This window comes from Bacillus rossius, chromosome 7 (genome assembly GCF_032445375.1).
Source record: "Bacillus rossius redtenbacheri isolate Brsri chromosome 7, Brsri_v3, whole genome shotgun sequence".
NCBI classification, from domain to species: Eukaryota; Metazoa; Arthropoda; class Insecta; order Phasmatodea; family Bacillidae; genus Bacillus; species Bacillus rossius.
This window is the reverse complement of record NC_086335.1, coordinates 65658729-65676017: the sequence shown is the minus strand read 5'-3', so window position 1 is coordinate 65676017 and position 17289 is coordinate 65658729. Positions and strand designations below refer to the sequence as shown.

The 17289-nt window shown below is 43.1% G+C and overlaps 1 protein-coding gene across 2 annotated transcripts in view; it reads left to right on the top strand.

Moving 5' to 3' along the window:
• Positions 1-17289, top strand: part of LOC134534235 (protein Skeletor, isoforms B/C) — a 168495-nt gene that overhangs the window by 79159 nt on the left and 72047 nt on the right. For both annotated transcript variants that reach the window (XM_063372516.1, XM_063372515.1), the window contains exon 3: positions 1379-1460. In XM_063372516.1, the coding sequence (XP_063228586.1) occupies positions 1379-1460 (82 nt within the window). The remainder of the gene's footprint in view (positions 1-1378; positions 1461-17289) is intronic.

Genomic DNA, 17289 nt, shown 5'->3' with positions numbered 1-17289 from the left:
TACTCATTTTTAAATAAATAACTAAAGATTTTTTTTAAGGTAACCTTGAAATTATATTTTTTTATCTGCCTTTACTTTAACGTTAGGTAATAGGTATAGAGACCTGTAAAATTCGCGATTTCATATCCCTAAAGGATAGACTCCATGATCCTCTACGCACTCGTGAAAATGACTGCTGATTGGTTACCGACTCGTAACACCTGTTGACTGGAATGATCGTGATTCGCTAATTCTTCTGTTAAAGATTTTTCATTGGCCCAGAGTCCTTAAGATAAACTGTAGCCCAATCACTGAAGCAAAATAATGTCAAAATTATTTGGACTCTATCCTATCGCGAAATGAATCCGCGAATTTTACAGGTCTCTAGTAATAGGTAATAAAATTTTAGATTTAGTAATTTAAATAACCAATTTACATTAGAAAAATAAATTATTTATACAAACATAAACAAATTATTCTCTTATACTTTACTTACACGTTATTTTGAAGTTTAGTATTTTAAATAATCAACTTCTTTTAAGAATTTAAAAAAAAAAAACTGGTATAGTATACCAGTCTTGCCGTGGACTTTACCAGTTTTTTTAAATAATTGTTTTGTTGATATACCAAGCATAATAATTCTTTTGGATTCGTGTTCAAAGTAGTGTGAAAGTCAATGTCCGTTAATTTACGAAGATCCCTTTCTTTATTTGTAGAGACCTGTAAAATTCGCGATTTCAAATCCCTAAAGGATAGACTCCAAATTACATCTGCTGATTGGTTACCGACTCGTAACACCTGTTGACTGGAATGATCGTGGTTCGCTAATTCTTCTGTTAAAGATTTTTTCATTGGCCCAGAGTCCTTCAGATAAACTGTGGCCCAATCACTGAAGAAAAATAATGTCAAAAGTATTTGGACTCTATCCTATCGCGAAATGAATCCGCGAATTTTTACAGGTCTCTAGTTATTTGTTACCAGCGCTCTTCGTAGATGGAAGGCGGGCGTTCAGGGGATTTCCTGGTGGGAAAAGTTGTGACGTCACACGTGAGCGGCCGTGTCTCAGAGCGTGTTCCCTCCGGGAATCCTTTTTTCACAAACGAGAAAGCCTAACGCCCGATCGTGCATCTTCGGTTTTTTTTTTGTTCATTGTAAATAAATATGGCGGTGTTGATAAAAGGATACTAATGGTCAATTAGGTTAGGTTAGCTACATTATAAATACTTTAAAACATTGTGGACGGTTGATTTGGTTAGGATAACTACATTAAAGATACTGGAAGAAAAAAAAGCGAGCATGAACTTCGGGTAACTCCGGGTGTGGCTCTCTCGCCTGTGAAATGAAGGCTTCCCGTCCCCTCCGAGAGGGGCTGACCGGGGGGTGCTCGTGTCTGTTGCAGACGCGTACTTCTGGGTCGGCAACTCGGCGCGGCCCTCCCCTGAAGGAGACATCGTGCCCTACCCGGACGACTTCAAGGGCAGGTGAGAGCTCGCCCTTCCAGCCGGGCACCCGAGCCCCGGGGGTAGGGACTGGAACAATTCGCGTTTTCAACGACCTCCAGGATAGACTCCACGATCCTGTAGGTGCTTGGACAAAAATAACAGCTACTCATTGGTAGAGACCCGGAAATTTCGCGGATTCATTTAGTCACAAGCTAGAATGCAAACCTTCACACTCTCGCACTGTGTTCATGATTGGCACGCCGTTGTTTGGACACGCCCGTCTACGACCGTGAGCCAATGATGCCCAGCTAGGAGAGAAGTAAGTGAATCAGCTAGTGCCAAATAACAAGGATAAAAATGTTCTCGCTAAGAAATCAACCAATGGGAAAGTAAACATGGGTCGAGCACATCTATAACTTTGAATTTTATCCTGAGGCCAGAAGAATCCGCGAAATTTCCGGGTCTCTACTCATTGGCTACTTACTCATGACACTTGTTAACCGGGATGCTCGTGATTCGATACTTCTTTTGTCGAGGTATTTTCATTGGCTTTATAGTCCTTCGGGTAAATTTTGGTCCAATCACTAAAGCAGCGTGAATTTAAATGAGTTTTGGATTCTAGCTTATAGCTAAATCAATCCGCGAATTTTTCCAGTCTCTACCCGGGGGTCCTGGGCCCAAGTACGGGACACATCATCTGTTCCGAAACCCCCGAGTTGAGGTTTCTTCAAACATCTTACAAAGTGCGCTCTTTTTAAATCATTCGTGCAATGGGGGACTTTTGATTTGATGCAGTTTCTTTTGGACATACGCCATTGCAGTTTTGCACTGTTTGTTTGGAGAAATTCTGAATATAAAAAAATGGTTGTCTGTAAAGTCGGTTTACGGACGATAGTTTAACGTGACAACGTCACAACAAAACATTGATTAATTGACAGTTTAGTTAAAGTACTAAATTTAAAAGCTACTTTTGAAAAAGCCCGCCTTAACCTATTTAATATAATAGTAGATTCATGGGCCAATCGAGTGGAAGAGAGATAAATGCGGCGCAAGCGTACAATGAGCGTAACGGGACACCGCGTAACGGGACAATGTGCGTAACGGGACACTTTTTCGTGCGTGCAGCCGGCGTACATCGATTTATTAGACGTCACGTCAAAGAAAAAATGAAGATAAAAAATTTCACAGAAAACAAGACTGAACCAGCTGCTGTCGGACAAACAGAACCAGACTATGAAACTAAACAAGTATTATTGGACAACACGAGATCCAAAGTATTTATCGATGGTTGCGAAAATTCCGCTAGAATGCGTTTGAAACCATTTTTCTAAGCCTCGCGCATGGGGCACCGCTTGTTGGAACGGCTGCCGGATTGTTTCCTCGCTGTGAGTCTGTGTTGGTGTCGGACTCGGCTGGCGTGATTCAGGTGACGGCCGCGCGCCCCAGCGAGGCTGCCTCGCGAGAACGCGGCACTTACGCCCCCCGTGCGAGGCCCGGGGGGAGGGGAGGGGGGAGACTTGGCCCGCCGGGTCCCGTGCGACGGAGCCGAGGACAGGACACAGGTCGCCATGGCAACCCGCGGGATCTCGCTGATCTCCGCTCGCCTCGCGGACAATGGCCGGTCCTGACCAGATCCTTCCCCGCCTGACCCGGCCCCAACCAATCACACTGCACTGTTTCATTTCGTCAATCTGAACTCACGTCAAATCACTAGGGACCTGAAAAAATTCGCGGATTCAATTACCTCTAGGATAGCCTCCATTATCCTCTGTACATCTCAAGGAAACACGCGTGTTCATTGGTTACTAAATTGTGAGGCGTCTCCACTGGGTAGCTTGTGATTCGACGCTTCTTTGGTCGGTAGTCTCTCGTTGGCCCAGAGAGCTCCAGTTAATCTGCGAGCCAATAGCAGAACCGGCAGAATTGTACAAATGTTTGAATTTCAGCCTATCACGAATTGAATCCGCGAATTTTTCCGGCCTCTACAAATCACAAATATTTGTAAAAGTGACATTTATGTAAAAAAAAAAAACGCTATTAAAAGAATATAGGTTTACGAACGATAATTTTACGTGACAACGTCATAAGAAAAACATTAATGAAAATTTGCATACTTTTTTAATTTTCAAATATTATTTACATTTTTTTGCAAATTTTAATTTAAATAATTTGTTTGAATATAAATCACGAACAATTAGTTAAAAAAAAAAAAAACGCCTTAACCTGTTTGATGTTATAGAAGATTTTCTCGCACGGTTTTTTGCCGGTTCTTGCACGCTCGGCTCGGGTGGAACGTGACAATTTTTTCGTGCGTGCAGCCGGCGTTCATCGATTTATAAGACGTTATCACGTCAAAATATTGTTCGCAACAATGCTGGGTACGGAATATCACCCGGGCGTTCATGCTCTGTGTTGTCCCAGTACCTCCAGCAGTGAGTTGTTTGTAAACCGTTCCCCGAGTAGCATTCCCGTATTAACTGCGCACATTAATAAGCAAAATAACACCAAAAAATGTTTGAATTTTGAATATTCAATCATCTTTTCCATGGTTTAAAATATTATTGTGACTGAAACATCACTAAAAATATAAAATTATGCGCCAATTTTCGTAAGATATACTCAGTTTTATCTCAAAAAGAAAAAAAAAACTTTACATATATGCAATAATAACTATAGCCACGTGTTGTTCATATTTACAAACTATTTCTTGGCAACTGTTTCCAAGAAATATTTTGTAAAATAAGATTTTTTTCCCCCCCTTTGCTGTGAAAGAATATCGCTTGCATAGTCAAGTCTTTGCCATGTCTCTTATTGGCTGCTGCCACGTCATTCGGTCACATGTTTTTTTTTTTTCATGGATGTTTGTAAATGGCTTCTGGTCCTCCGTGATTTAAAATACCTAATATGGCGTGATCCAAAGTCAAGAGTCATTCAAGTGTAGATGCAGTTTCACGCTGGACTACCGCCAAGCAGCTAACGCAAATTTTTGCGGGATGTGCTCCACAGTAACTTGTACACTCTGATTGACGTCGCCGGCTCATTGGATGCCGAATGTTTTGCTTGTTATCAGTAGAGACCGTAAAAACTCGCGAATTCATTTCGCGATAGGCTAAAATACAAATAGTTATACCTCAGTGCTGCCTCTGCTATTGGCTCACAACTCACCTGGATGACACTGGGCCAATGAGAAACACGCAGCCAAAGCTTTATCGAATCACAGGCTGCTACGTTGGGACGTCTCACAATACAGCAGCCAATGAGTGGGTGACGTTTGACCGAGTGTACTTAGAACTATGGAGTTCATCCTGCAGGTCATTGAACCCGCGAATTTTTCCGGTCCCTAGTTATCTGGCACTTCTTAAACGGGAGTACTGATATGGGCGCAGCAGCCTCCGTATGAAATTAGGGCCAATCGAAGATGAAGCAAAAGTAAGTATGCAACTACTCGAATTTTAGCTTGCCACAAAAATGAAACCCCGTGTTATTCCGGTCTCAAACATAACGCCCTTTATTCTTTTTTTTACCTTTGTATTGCCTCTTCGATTGGTCCACGCTTGTCTGGAGGGTTACTGGACGTTTATAAAAGTGAATTAAACATTGTTAATTTTACTCGCGGGGAATATATAATTCGGAGAGCCCAATTGTTTAACCCCTAATCACTAATTTTAACACAAGTATCGTGTTTCAATACATTGCGTAGCTGCACAGTTCACACTGAATCTCAGTGCAATGTCCAACAAAAATAACAAAAAAAAAAGTGAGCTATTCTTTCAGCACTCGTCAGAGATGTGTAACATCTAACCTCGGAAAACGAGCGAATTCATGTGTTTTCAAGTTGCAAATACACTTATAATACGAAACTTGGACACGAAATTTAACGTAGAATTCTTTCAACTAATTCCGAGCGTGATAAATACACGAAATTTTTTTTCAACTAAATTTCAGTGCTTTAGCTTACACAGACCCTTGCTATGTGCGATAAACTTGTTATTTATCTATTCTTAGGGACCGGAAAAATTCGCGGTTTCGATGACCTTCAGGATAGACTATACAGTCCTGTATATACGAAGGTAAATAACGCCAGTTCATTGGCTACTGACCTGCGAGTTATCTCTACTGGTTTGCCTGTGATTCGATACCTCTTTGGTTGAGGGTTTCTCATTGGCCTAGAGCCGTGTAGACGAACACTGAGCTAATAGCAAAAGCAGCTTAAAGGTATAGTCATGTGAATTCCAGCGCATCACGAAAAGAATTCGCGAATTTTTCCGGTCTCTATCTATTCTGTAACCATCGCACTACTCAGTGAAACCGTTGTGTTGAAGAGATTGATAATTTAAATTGCATATTAATACGAAACACTTGATGTTATTTTATCCCGACGTTTTCACGAAAAAATATAGTACTGCGCAAACCTAAACTGCGCCTTTCTCTGTTTTTTTTATCAAGGAAATTGTGTACCCTGAGTGATTTCGTGACTTTAACTTGACTTCACTTGAGACTGGCGATGCTTTTTTGAAGACCGAACTTCGTGTGTCTCCGGTCGGTGCCCCGGTGTCCTTGCAGGGTTCACGTGGATCCCATCAGACCCTCGGAGTTGCGTCGAATAATAGCTCAGTTGCCGGCTCGGGCGTGGAGTTTGTTTCCAGGAAGAACTTGTAGCGAGGCAAGGGGGGTAAAGCTCTAAGCACGGTAGTTGGCTGGGGTGAAGAATTGGGGGGGGGGGGGGGGGTTAAAGCCCTTTGAGACGCCTGGTGGAGCTCTGGGTACCTAGGCCCCGTCCAGGATACGTCAAAGGGCACTCGCGGCAATGTTGACAATAGACTGCGCGCGCACACAGTCACAACCCTTCGAAAAGATATATATATATATATATATATATATATATAAATGCATAGGCTTTGGGAGGAGGGACGTTTGAGAAGGTAAACACTCAGTTCTCCAGTCTCAGGCGCGGTAAACAACGCGTATGTATTTCATGAAGTCGCGCAAGCTTTTTGACGATATATTTCAATCCTTTACGCCCGAAGTCACACAAATCATCAAATACGTTCGAGTATATGAAGCAGTAAGTAATTTATTTTACAGGGTATTACAATTTTTTGGTGAAATATTTTTTTTAAAATATAAAATTACCACAAAAAATGATGTTTGTAAATTTTTATACATTGACACGAAAACGACTGTATCACTACAAAATACTGGGTCGGATTATTACCAGGACATTATTTATGCTTTGTGTTGTCCCAGTACCTCCAATAGTTGAAGTTATCGGTAAACCGTTCCCTGAATGGATTTCCAGTATTAACTGCACACAACATAACAAACACGTTTCAACAAAATAAAAGTAAAATTTTTGAATATTCGATCATCTTTTCCATTGGTTTGAAATTTTATGCTTGAATGAAACGTCAATATTTTAAATGCGCCAATCTCAAAAAAAAAAAAAAAAAAAGTCATGTGTTGTAGAAAGCTGGTTTTTCTAAAGGAATCTTTTGTAAAAGGCTGAGAAACGTGTATATATTTGTTTCTGTCCAGTCATCTGGTGCGCGGGCGCACTCTCCCCTCCCCGCATTCCTGTCCGCGGGTAGCGGGGGCGAGCCAGCAGGGGTGGCCCCCACCCCCGCCGCGACAACCCCCCCCCCCCCACCGCCTTAACCCTCGGCGCGAACAAGGCCTCCCCGGGATGAAGTCTTCAAGTTAAAAGCTTTAAATTACCAGATAATAGCCTCTAGCCGCGTGAGGGCGGGGCGACTATCAGCCGGCGTCAGGCCTTGTGGGAAAGGGGGGGAGGGGGAGGTTTGTCGTGTCACGCCCCGGCCATCTTGGATTTAAATAAAAAAATATATATTTATCACCGGCGCGTAAAATAATAATATGTAATGATTTTTATTTCCCATTTTTTACACTTTTTTTTTAACAGTGTTCACTTAATTAACCAGGAAATCTAGCACTCACGAAAGCAAGCTTGTATGTGAGTGCATCTAGTCACTTCAAATTAAATGCGGTATTTTGACGATTGTGAACATTTGTAAATGTATAATAACTGAGAAATAAATATCTATATAAAATATAACCTAAGAAACTTTACATTAGTTATACGTATAAAGATGAAAATTAAAAAAGAGCAATTTATAAAAATTCAATATTATGTATAAACAAAAAAAAACGTATGAATTATAACATTGTTACATGAATAAATGAAAATATAATTAAATCAAAAATAATATTTAAGTAACGTACAGGTACAAAGTTATAACACTATATAAATCTTACTTAAATACTAAAGCCATCTCTTCATCAGTTAATTTATGTAGCCATTGTCATTCCAACACGTGGGCTCCACAGCCCTGGAACTAGCTGCGAACACTCGCTCACTGACGGCCGATTCAGGCGTCTGACCATCGTCTGACCATCGTCTGACCATCGTCTGACCATCGTCTGACCATCGTCCGACTACATTTTCTGTCGCAACGTCCGCGTCGGGTTGTGAGCGCCGAGCGAAGGTCATCTGGGAACTCGGGATGCGAACACCGACTCTCGCGTCGTTAAGTAGCGACACCGCGCCAGCCCGGCATACGCAAGCAAAATTTTAATCACACGTAATTACATAGAATATATATTTAAAAAAAATTTGCAGATCGTATTATAACACACGTATCAAAAATTTTTACTTATTCTATTCAGTAGGTAACTGATCACTGGTGATGGCGACTGCAATGTCGACCGAAACATCGGTGAATTACTTGCCAAGGACGCGTCTACAACCCAGAAGCCAATCTACTTAAGACAACGGCCGTGAAAGCCTGCGAACATTTGTTAACTTATTCCTAGTGTTGCAAGTTTTCCAAAATTTTAAGAAATTCCAAGAAGTATTATTTTGAATTTTTTTTTTAGACGATTATTAATTTAACAGTTTTAATTTTTAGAATTGAATTTTATTCTGTTCGTCAGACTTCAGTCATTTAACTTATACAACTAAATTATGTGATCAAGACCGATTTTTTTGGAATGTAAGTCACTATATCAGATACGTTGCCCCCTGGACAAACTATTGTGCCTACTTACAGAAGCTCACATGTAATTGTACTTATGATTTTAGTTTCTAGAGCACTGTGTATGATCCAAGCATTTGTTGCTACGAGAAGTTGGTGTAATTAAAATTTTGTTTTACGTAATTTGCAAAAAAAAAAAAAATTGGTTGTCTCTAAAGTCGGTTTACGGACGATAGTTTAACGTGACAACGTCATAACAAAACATTGATGAAATGATTGCATACTTTATGAATGAAATTGAATCATTTTAATTTTAATAATAAAAGAATAAATACTTGAAATTATACTAGTAATCAGATTTTTAAAATGCAAGAATAATTAACCTTTATTGCCGAAATTGTTGTTGTAATAAGCAATGAAAACCACATTAACTTTTCACTTCACTTTATAAACAGACGAGTGGAAGAGAGATAGATGCGGCGCAAGCGTACAATGAGCGTAACGGGATACAGTGTAACGGAACAATGTGTGTAACGGGACACAGCGTAACGGGACACTTTTTCGTGTGTGCAGCCGGCGTTCATCGATTTATTAGGCGTCTCGTCAAAAAAAACTTGGATAATATGATGGTTTAAAGTTTTCACTTGGGTTTACCAACTTCATGAAGTCCCCCCCCCCCCCCCCCCCATCCCGGTTCAAACACTGTACGCTATGTTTCAAGCACAGTCCATGAAAGCAGTATTAGTATTACCTTGCTGAAACCGTGTAACGAACTGCCTCGTGCAGGAATGCGAGATGCACGGGTTGTTTGTTCCGGGATGAATAGGTCGCGGGATGCCAGCGGCTTGGGGTACGGGTCTCCAGACAGGGAGATATCGGGTACCTCGTCCATTGTGCGACGTCGGACGGTACTGCCGGGGGAACTACCCTGAGGGGAGGTGGAGTTGTGGGGGGGGGGGGTAGAAGGATTCTCGGTGAGCGCTTTGTAATTGTTTAGACTTTAATCAAGGACGAGAGCAAGGAGTGGGGTAACAGGCGGGGGCGGGGGGGGGGGGGAGGAACCTTCCCGGCCAGTTCCCCCGTCACGTGGTATGCTTCTCGTGACGTCAGCCGCCACTCTTCCGGACAGAGCTGAGGAGGCGAGGCGACATCCAAGCAATCTCCCCCCCTCCCCCACAAGCAGGCGCTGGCTTCGGGGAATACGAGATCGGAGGTAAAAAGAAGCTACTCGAAGCGGAGGACGCAGATCGCGACGGATGACGAGAAAGTGATACAATTTGAAGCAATGCCAACTCTCTCTCTCTCTCTCTCTCTCTCTCTGAAATCCTTCGACAAATGAAAGTAACAAATACAAACAATTAATATAACCAAGAAAGTTTGAAGCTGCCGTAAGAAACCAGAAGCTATTTATTTTACTGAAACTACTGTATGTTATATATACTTTATATATACTACAGAGAAAAAGGTTTGTTTGAATCAAACAAATATTTGTTTATATATGGCGAAACAAATATTTACTTGGTGGAACAAAATATTTTGTTAGTTTAACCAAACTCTGTAAGTAACAAAAATAATTTGTTACACCCAAACAAATATACATTTTAGTTGACAAAATCATTTTGTTGGGTCAACAGAATCTTTCCTTCTACAAAATATTTGTTTGAATTAACAAAATATATTTATTTCGCCATATATAAACAAATATTTTGTTGAGGCAAACAAACCTTTCTCTCAGCGTGTTATGACATAAGATGAGACATGTCCATGCAGTAGAAGAAGGGAACATCTTTGTTTTGAACGCATTGCTCTTGAACTATCCTCATACGGACAAAGTCGTACACACAGGTAGTGTTCAATAATACGAATCAACAAATGAATTTAAATAACTGTAAGAAAACTTTCCAGCTCAGACTGTTTTACAAGGGTGACCTGTGAGCAGCCTACAACAGCTCAGCTCTGTCGTGACGGCTGGGCGGTTGTCACGTGGTTCCTCGCGGCTACAAGGCCGAGCGTCGCTCCTGCGAAGCCGCGCGTATGCACCGCGCCTCGCGCGCGAGCGTGCGTGGTTGCAGATAGAGCAGGCGCGACTCGGGGTCTAGTCAGGCGCGCCGGGCCACGGGAGCTGCTAGGGGCTGATAAGGCAGCATGGCCGGCGGCCTCGACTGTGAGGAGGTGTGTGTGTGTGTGACGTCTGGCGACGTAGGTACACCCGGCCCGAAGCCATGCGCCGGCGCGTTTTTACTCCCACGACATTCAAATTAGACTTATCGTTTCAGCAATATCGGGTTCTGTGCACAGAGCTTCAGAAATAACCACACGAAATGAAAACTAACAAAGACATCCGAATGGGGTCCTTTAAAAAATAAAAAATAATAATACGCTGCGGATCGTAAGAGCAGTACTGTTTCCATGCTTATTTTCTAAACTGTATATTTAGAAGAGTGAAAATGACTAAAAAGGAAGGTTTAAAAAAAAATAATATTTAGTCATGAAACACCCGACTAAAAATCTTGAAAGCACTCAAAGGACTTTGAATTACACTATTTTATTCATTTCTCCGCCATAAAATGTAATGGTTACCGCTCAAATAGAGAAGACTGCGCACCAGTTCAGAGCCTTGCGCTTAGAGGAGACACCGCGCTAGAAGCACCAGCGAGGGTCGCACTTATCACCCCGCCTCACCGACCCTAATACACCCCTAACTAGGAAGGTACCTTGAACTACAAATGCTGCAGCCATAAGGCCCAACCTACCTGGACACACACACACTCTCTCTCGGGGTTTGTATGACGTCACAATAACCTGCGCGATTTAGAAATTGCCGTGTAGTCTGTTTTCTGTTTACGAAAAGTGTCTAAGAATATGGTGAGCTCAAGACGGTAGTTCGGTTTCTGGATTTCGTTTATAAACTGTATTTTTTATTTGGAGACCGTAAAAAATGTTTCCTGATACAATTTTATCGTGTGAAATTCTCGGTATAAATTCTTGAAACTACCATAAATACTATAAATACAGCTCTCTCTTCATTTCTACCCTATAAAATGTTGTCACATGTAAATCTCCATATTTGCCCTGTCCACGAAGTAAACATTGCGTGTGTTTGTGTGTGTGTTTGCCTAGCCAAGGTTTTTGTACGCCTACAAGTTGTGTGGGATTTATTTTTTTATTTTTTTCCCCCTCCTTTATGGGTGTTGTGTTTGCATGGTGAAACAGTAACCGCAACGTTCTTGGAATCTGTATGATGGCCCTGAAAAGGGCCGTTTTGTAAGGTGTGGCACAGCTGGCCTACCCTCCGAAGCCGTACAGAGTTGCGACCCTGCCTCTTCGAGGCGTACACGACGTCCATTGCGCTGACGGTCTTTCATCTTGACGCGCTCTGTGTAGGTGACCGCATCGCGGATCACACGTTTTCCAGGAACACTTTGAGCACGCCTCGTGTCTCCTCGTAGATGAGGCCCGAGATGCGCTTCACTCCACCGCGCCTGGCCGGCCTACGAATGGCCGGCTTGGTGATACCCTGGATGTTGTCACGCAGCACCTTCCTGTGACGCTTAGCGCCACCTTCCCCAGACCTTTCCCGCCCTTTCCGCGCCCGGCCATGTTTGCGTGCTCCTGTTCCAGCTGTTCGTCATCCTGTCGTTAGTTTCTACGAATCGACTTCTGCGCTGTGATTGGCTGACCTCGCCAAGCGAGAGTGAAACTTGTCATTCGCATCACTGGCTCGAACACAACCTCTGCTCGACGGACCCCTTTATATATGAACCAGATGAAGTTATGACCTCCATCGTTCAGTTGTTTGGCTCGACAAGTTATGGCACATAAAAAAGGTTCTGTCAGATATGACAATATGTAGTGTATTTGTGATTGATGATAATTGTTTTTAGATTAGTGTAAAAGTTTCAAATATGCAGTAGATACTGCAGTATTCAAGGTAATTTAAAAAAAAATGTTCTTAAAATATTGGCAAGGGACTGCTAAAGTGGGTCAGGTTTATTTTGCCCACCATAAAAAAATGTTTTCTTTCGTAAGTTTGTTGGTATAATGCTTTAGTAATACTCATGATTTTAATAAGATTTCAAAGAAATACTAGCTATTGTAGCGTTACCATGGTGTGACATTCGGAAAATTAATTTATATATAACTCCCATAATATGAAAAATATCACATACATTCGTATTACAACTTGTAACATCAATACAAAATTATTTTGAAAAATTAATATTTTGATACGACCAACCATAACTGCAAGAGGTGGAAAAAAATTTAATTTATAACTCTCTTAGTATGCACACAATTCATTGATTCTGATTATAAACCATCGAAATATAATTTGCGTTCGCATGGTTTTCGGGCGATGAAAAAAAAATAATACGAGCTTTCTATACTTTCGCACACTTCCTACTGGGATTTATTTCATCGGCAAGCAGACACAGTTTACGACGCCATACCCCGTCGTGCTGGGTCAGGGCTGCTGGTGAAGGTCACCGCGACACGCGCTGCATCGTCGTCGGCCGCAGAAGGTGTGGCAAGTGCGAGGGCTTGGCGCACTGGCGAGTGGATTGCCACCGGGGAGGAAATGGGATCTGGAGGAGGACGATAAGCGGGACAGACGCTCGACGGTGCATCCTATCCGCGTCGTCCGCAGGGCTGCTCCTCGGGCTGACATCCTCTACTTCCCGACGACGGCGGCGAAGGCCGGAGCTGGGGCACCTGCAGTTGCTACCGAGGCATTACCTCGACTACCTGCAGGGGCGCAACAACAGGAGGGGGGGGGAAAGGGTATTTTGCCCCCCCCCCTTTCCTTCTGAAACCTTGAAGTGGGGGCAAACGGGGGCCAAGAAAGTGCTGTGTAATCAATTTTTAGATAATAAAACTGCTTAAATAGCACCATTTTCCCACCTTGAAATACAAATTTTCCCGGGGGAACAACCCCCGGGCCCCCCCGCTTCAATAGGGGGGGGGGGATCGATGATTCTTTATAAAAAAGGTATATTGCTCCCCCCCCTTTCTTTGGAAATTTAGTTGTTGCGCCCCTGACTACCCTGGATGGTCCGCCTTCCGTTCGAACCTCGTCCCGGGGCGTGATCTGATCGATGCATCCACAGCAGGTCTTATCTTGTCCAGAGGTGGCAGGTGGTTGAGTTAGATAAGTCCAACCTCCTGATGGGTGTTTACGCTGTCCGCCACTCCTGTCGATGACGTTCGCTTGTCTGCGTCAAAGCTCCCTAAATCGCCTTCCCAGGGGGTTGAACCTGTTCCCCTCCACGCAGTGCTGTCGAGTCAACTCTTGGTGTACGAGAACCAGCTGCTTTCTCTGCCACCGGGGTTGCATCGGTGTGAAAGGGTGTCGGCACGACCCGTGCAGACTAGTAGCTGTCACCTCTTGCACTCGATCCAGTCTCGACTAATCGTCACGTCTTCCAACTTGTTCAATCCTGGCTCCTGGGTGTTTATTCTGGTCTCCGAACACTGTCCAAGCTTGTGTTTCCTCTCCTGGGCAGCTGTCAAGAGTGAGGCTGCTGTCCTGCTGTCCAGGTCGTCCGGACGAGAGTGGTTTAGCGCCGTCTGCTCCGATAACCTTTCCACTGCCTGGCCGTGTTCAGAAAACCGACCCCTCAAGTCACCAAGCTGGATAACCCCGACTGTGCGTCGGCTCTAACGTCCGTCCCAAACTGGCCGACCTCAAGACTGCACTTCATCAGTGATCGATGATTGCAGCTATACTCACCTTACTTTTCACATCGCTACTCACCTGGTCTTCGTACACACACACACACACACACACCTATTTTGCATTGCTTTTTTGGCAAGCCCTAATTTCTGTTCAAACTGAAAACATACGTATAAGCATTCAGCATCTTTTAAACTAGGAAGACTGACTTCAACTATATATCATTTTCATTTTATTCAACAGCTTCACATTCATGTCATATCAGTAGTTAGGCCATACCGACCAAAGACATCGAATATCAACAAAGCCGTTTAAAAAAAAAATTAAATTCAGAAATGCTAATTGTTGTTTGGCTGAAAACCATGCTGAATACAAACCAACAGACTTAACAGAAACAAACACACAGATTCTTGTTTTAAAAAAAAATTCTGTTCACATGTAACGGCACACCGTTTTCCCTCGCATTTTCTAAAAAGAGAGACTGGATTCTATAATGACACACAACTGCCACAGTGTGAAGCAGAGGCATAGAAGGAAGGTCTTACAGACCGGAAGAAACGGAAATGATAAAAGCGGCCTAGGGTCGGGCACGCTGCTGGCGGTAGATATCTTCTGCCTGCAAACCCCCCCCCCCCCCCAACCAATCCTTCCCCTGAGGCAAGCGAACACGAGAGATATATATTCAACTCCCAACACCCCTACGGGCCTCTCAGCCTGACAGCTTATAAATAAGCTGGCGTGTCAAGAGAAGATATTCCCGAAACACGGAAAGGGGGTGAAAAAAAAATACGATATTCACGCTGTCAAGGATTATAGAAACAAATCGGCTAGAAATACACGCAACCAGACAATTTTTTTTTAACCGATGCAGCAGAACGGTGTGTAGCAATAAGAGAGTTTACGAGGTGGTTGTTTACTATCGAAAACAACGTTAAACGTCTTTAAGGGCGCCGTTTGGGTGGAGCATGAACGCGCTGCGGCGTAGATTGCATGTCGTTCTTGCTCGGAGCTGGGTGTCGGCTTCGGGAAGTAGCTATACTGTTTCTCGCCACCATCTCTTAATGTGCCCTTAGTACCCTTACCCCCCCCCCCCCCTTTCGCAAATTTTGCTGGTTTTGAGACGACTGGAGCCAACGTCTCGTCATGTGCGCTATTCGCTCTTTTCTTCTTCAGTTCAGTTCGCCACAGTTGGCAGTACTGCAAAATACTTGTTTCAGTTGTTAATAGTAACGTGTTGAACACTGTAAGGTATCGTGTACATGACACACAGACGACAGTGCCCGCGCGCGTAAAAAATTAAATCTGACGGAATCACGGTCTCAGAAACACATGTGTGGACACTGCTGTACGTAGACCGTTGATTTCAATATGATTCTTTCCCGGTTATTCGCAAAATTACTTGAAAAACCTCTGAGGTGCCACCAGAACAGCCGTGCCGTAATTTAGCATTTTAATTTACTAAATTTTAATACCAAAATTGCTTGACTATTGAAACTTTCCTAATTTTTATTTGTATTTTATTAAAAAAAAATTATTGATTACTAAATTAACAGCATTACTGCACCAGTGGCGCGGGCAGTTTCATTCAGTCACAAGGCTGTCAGAAATACAACATTGGCAAACAGGCAAGTTTCCAGACTGAAGACATTAGTCGGGATATTCGGAATATAAATAATTTAACAAGCACATAATTTTTTTACTAATGGCTGTTACATTTTGTGATGTGATAATGTAATTTGTTACATTTCAGGTTTAGGATGTTTGGTATAAAATAAAAAAAAGTAGATACATTTTAAAAACGTTTAATAACAACGAAATCGTCATCTGAAACAAATCTAACTGAATGTTTCCCGAATGCTAAATCTTTAAAGCAAAATAAGTATTCAATAATTTTTAAATCTTCAAGTAACAAATTAAAAATATTTAAATTACAGCAAAAGCCATTTTCTTCAAGGCAGCTGCAAAATAAATTTATGTAATTAAACCATTTTCGTAAGCACTGGGCCACATAGTTCGGTCAGTATGACGGGTGACGACACAGGAGTGTGACGGGTGACGACACGGGAGTGTGACGGGTGACGACACAGGAGTGTGACGGGTGACGACACAGGAGTGTGACGGGTGACGACACGGGAGTGTGACAGGTGACGACACGGAGGGTGACGGGTGACGACACGGGAGTGTGACGGGCGCCAGGGTCAAGATCCGCAATCTCCCGATCGCGTCAGTCTTGAACAGTCGTCTTCCCTTCTCCCCTCGGCCCTGAGGGGTTGGTTCTGGAAAAGAAGGGTGTGATTTGGTGTCGAAGGTGGGGGGAGGGGGAGGGTTTAAGCTCTCCACGCCTCTCCCCCGCCCCCGTCATCCATCAACCCCCGCTTCCGGCCCCGGCTCGCTTCCGGCGCCGGTAATTGCCGCGCCAGGGGAGCGTCGACAATGGCACACGCCGGCTCTGGCGTCACCTCGCGGCCTGGAGGGGGGTAGGGCGGGGGGACTACCAGGCGTGGGGCACTCCGCAGGGTGGCCCACAGCACACTCGCGTGCTTGTGCACTTGCCCACTTTCATACTTGTGAGCTTTTATCCTTGTGCACTTGCATACTTCTACTCTCGCATACTTGTGCATCTGCATACTTGTGAACATCGCATACTTGTGCAATCGCATAGTGTACACACTTGCTTACTGGCACATTTGCATACTTGTGCACTCACATAGTGTACACTTGCATACTTTTGCATGTTCATACTTGTAAGATTGTATGTTTGTGCACTTGCATATTTGTACACTCACGTACTTGTGAAGTTGTATATTTTTACATGCTCAAACTTTTCACTTGCATCTCTTAAATGTGAAATTCGCTTGATTATTTTGGCAACAGTCTATAATTTATTTGAAACCACCATCGAATGACTGTTGCAATTGGATCACGTGATGATTGAGTCACCCCTAAGGACTGGAAGCTAATGACAAGCAGCTGTACGAGCGAATCATGTGCAAACCGGAGAGAGGGTGAAATGCCGCAATAGTCAATGTAGGTATGACGACGACATCAATAAACACATATTCATGAAATCTAGCTTGGCACCAGAATACAACATAGCGATTGTTTCAACGCTCTAGTAATTTAAATATACGTTTTGTATTTTTAAAATTTTTTTGGACAGTAGTTTTCAAAAGTTGTATTGTAAATCTTCAAATATAATAATGCA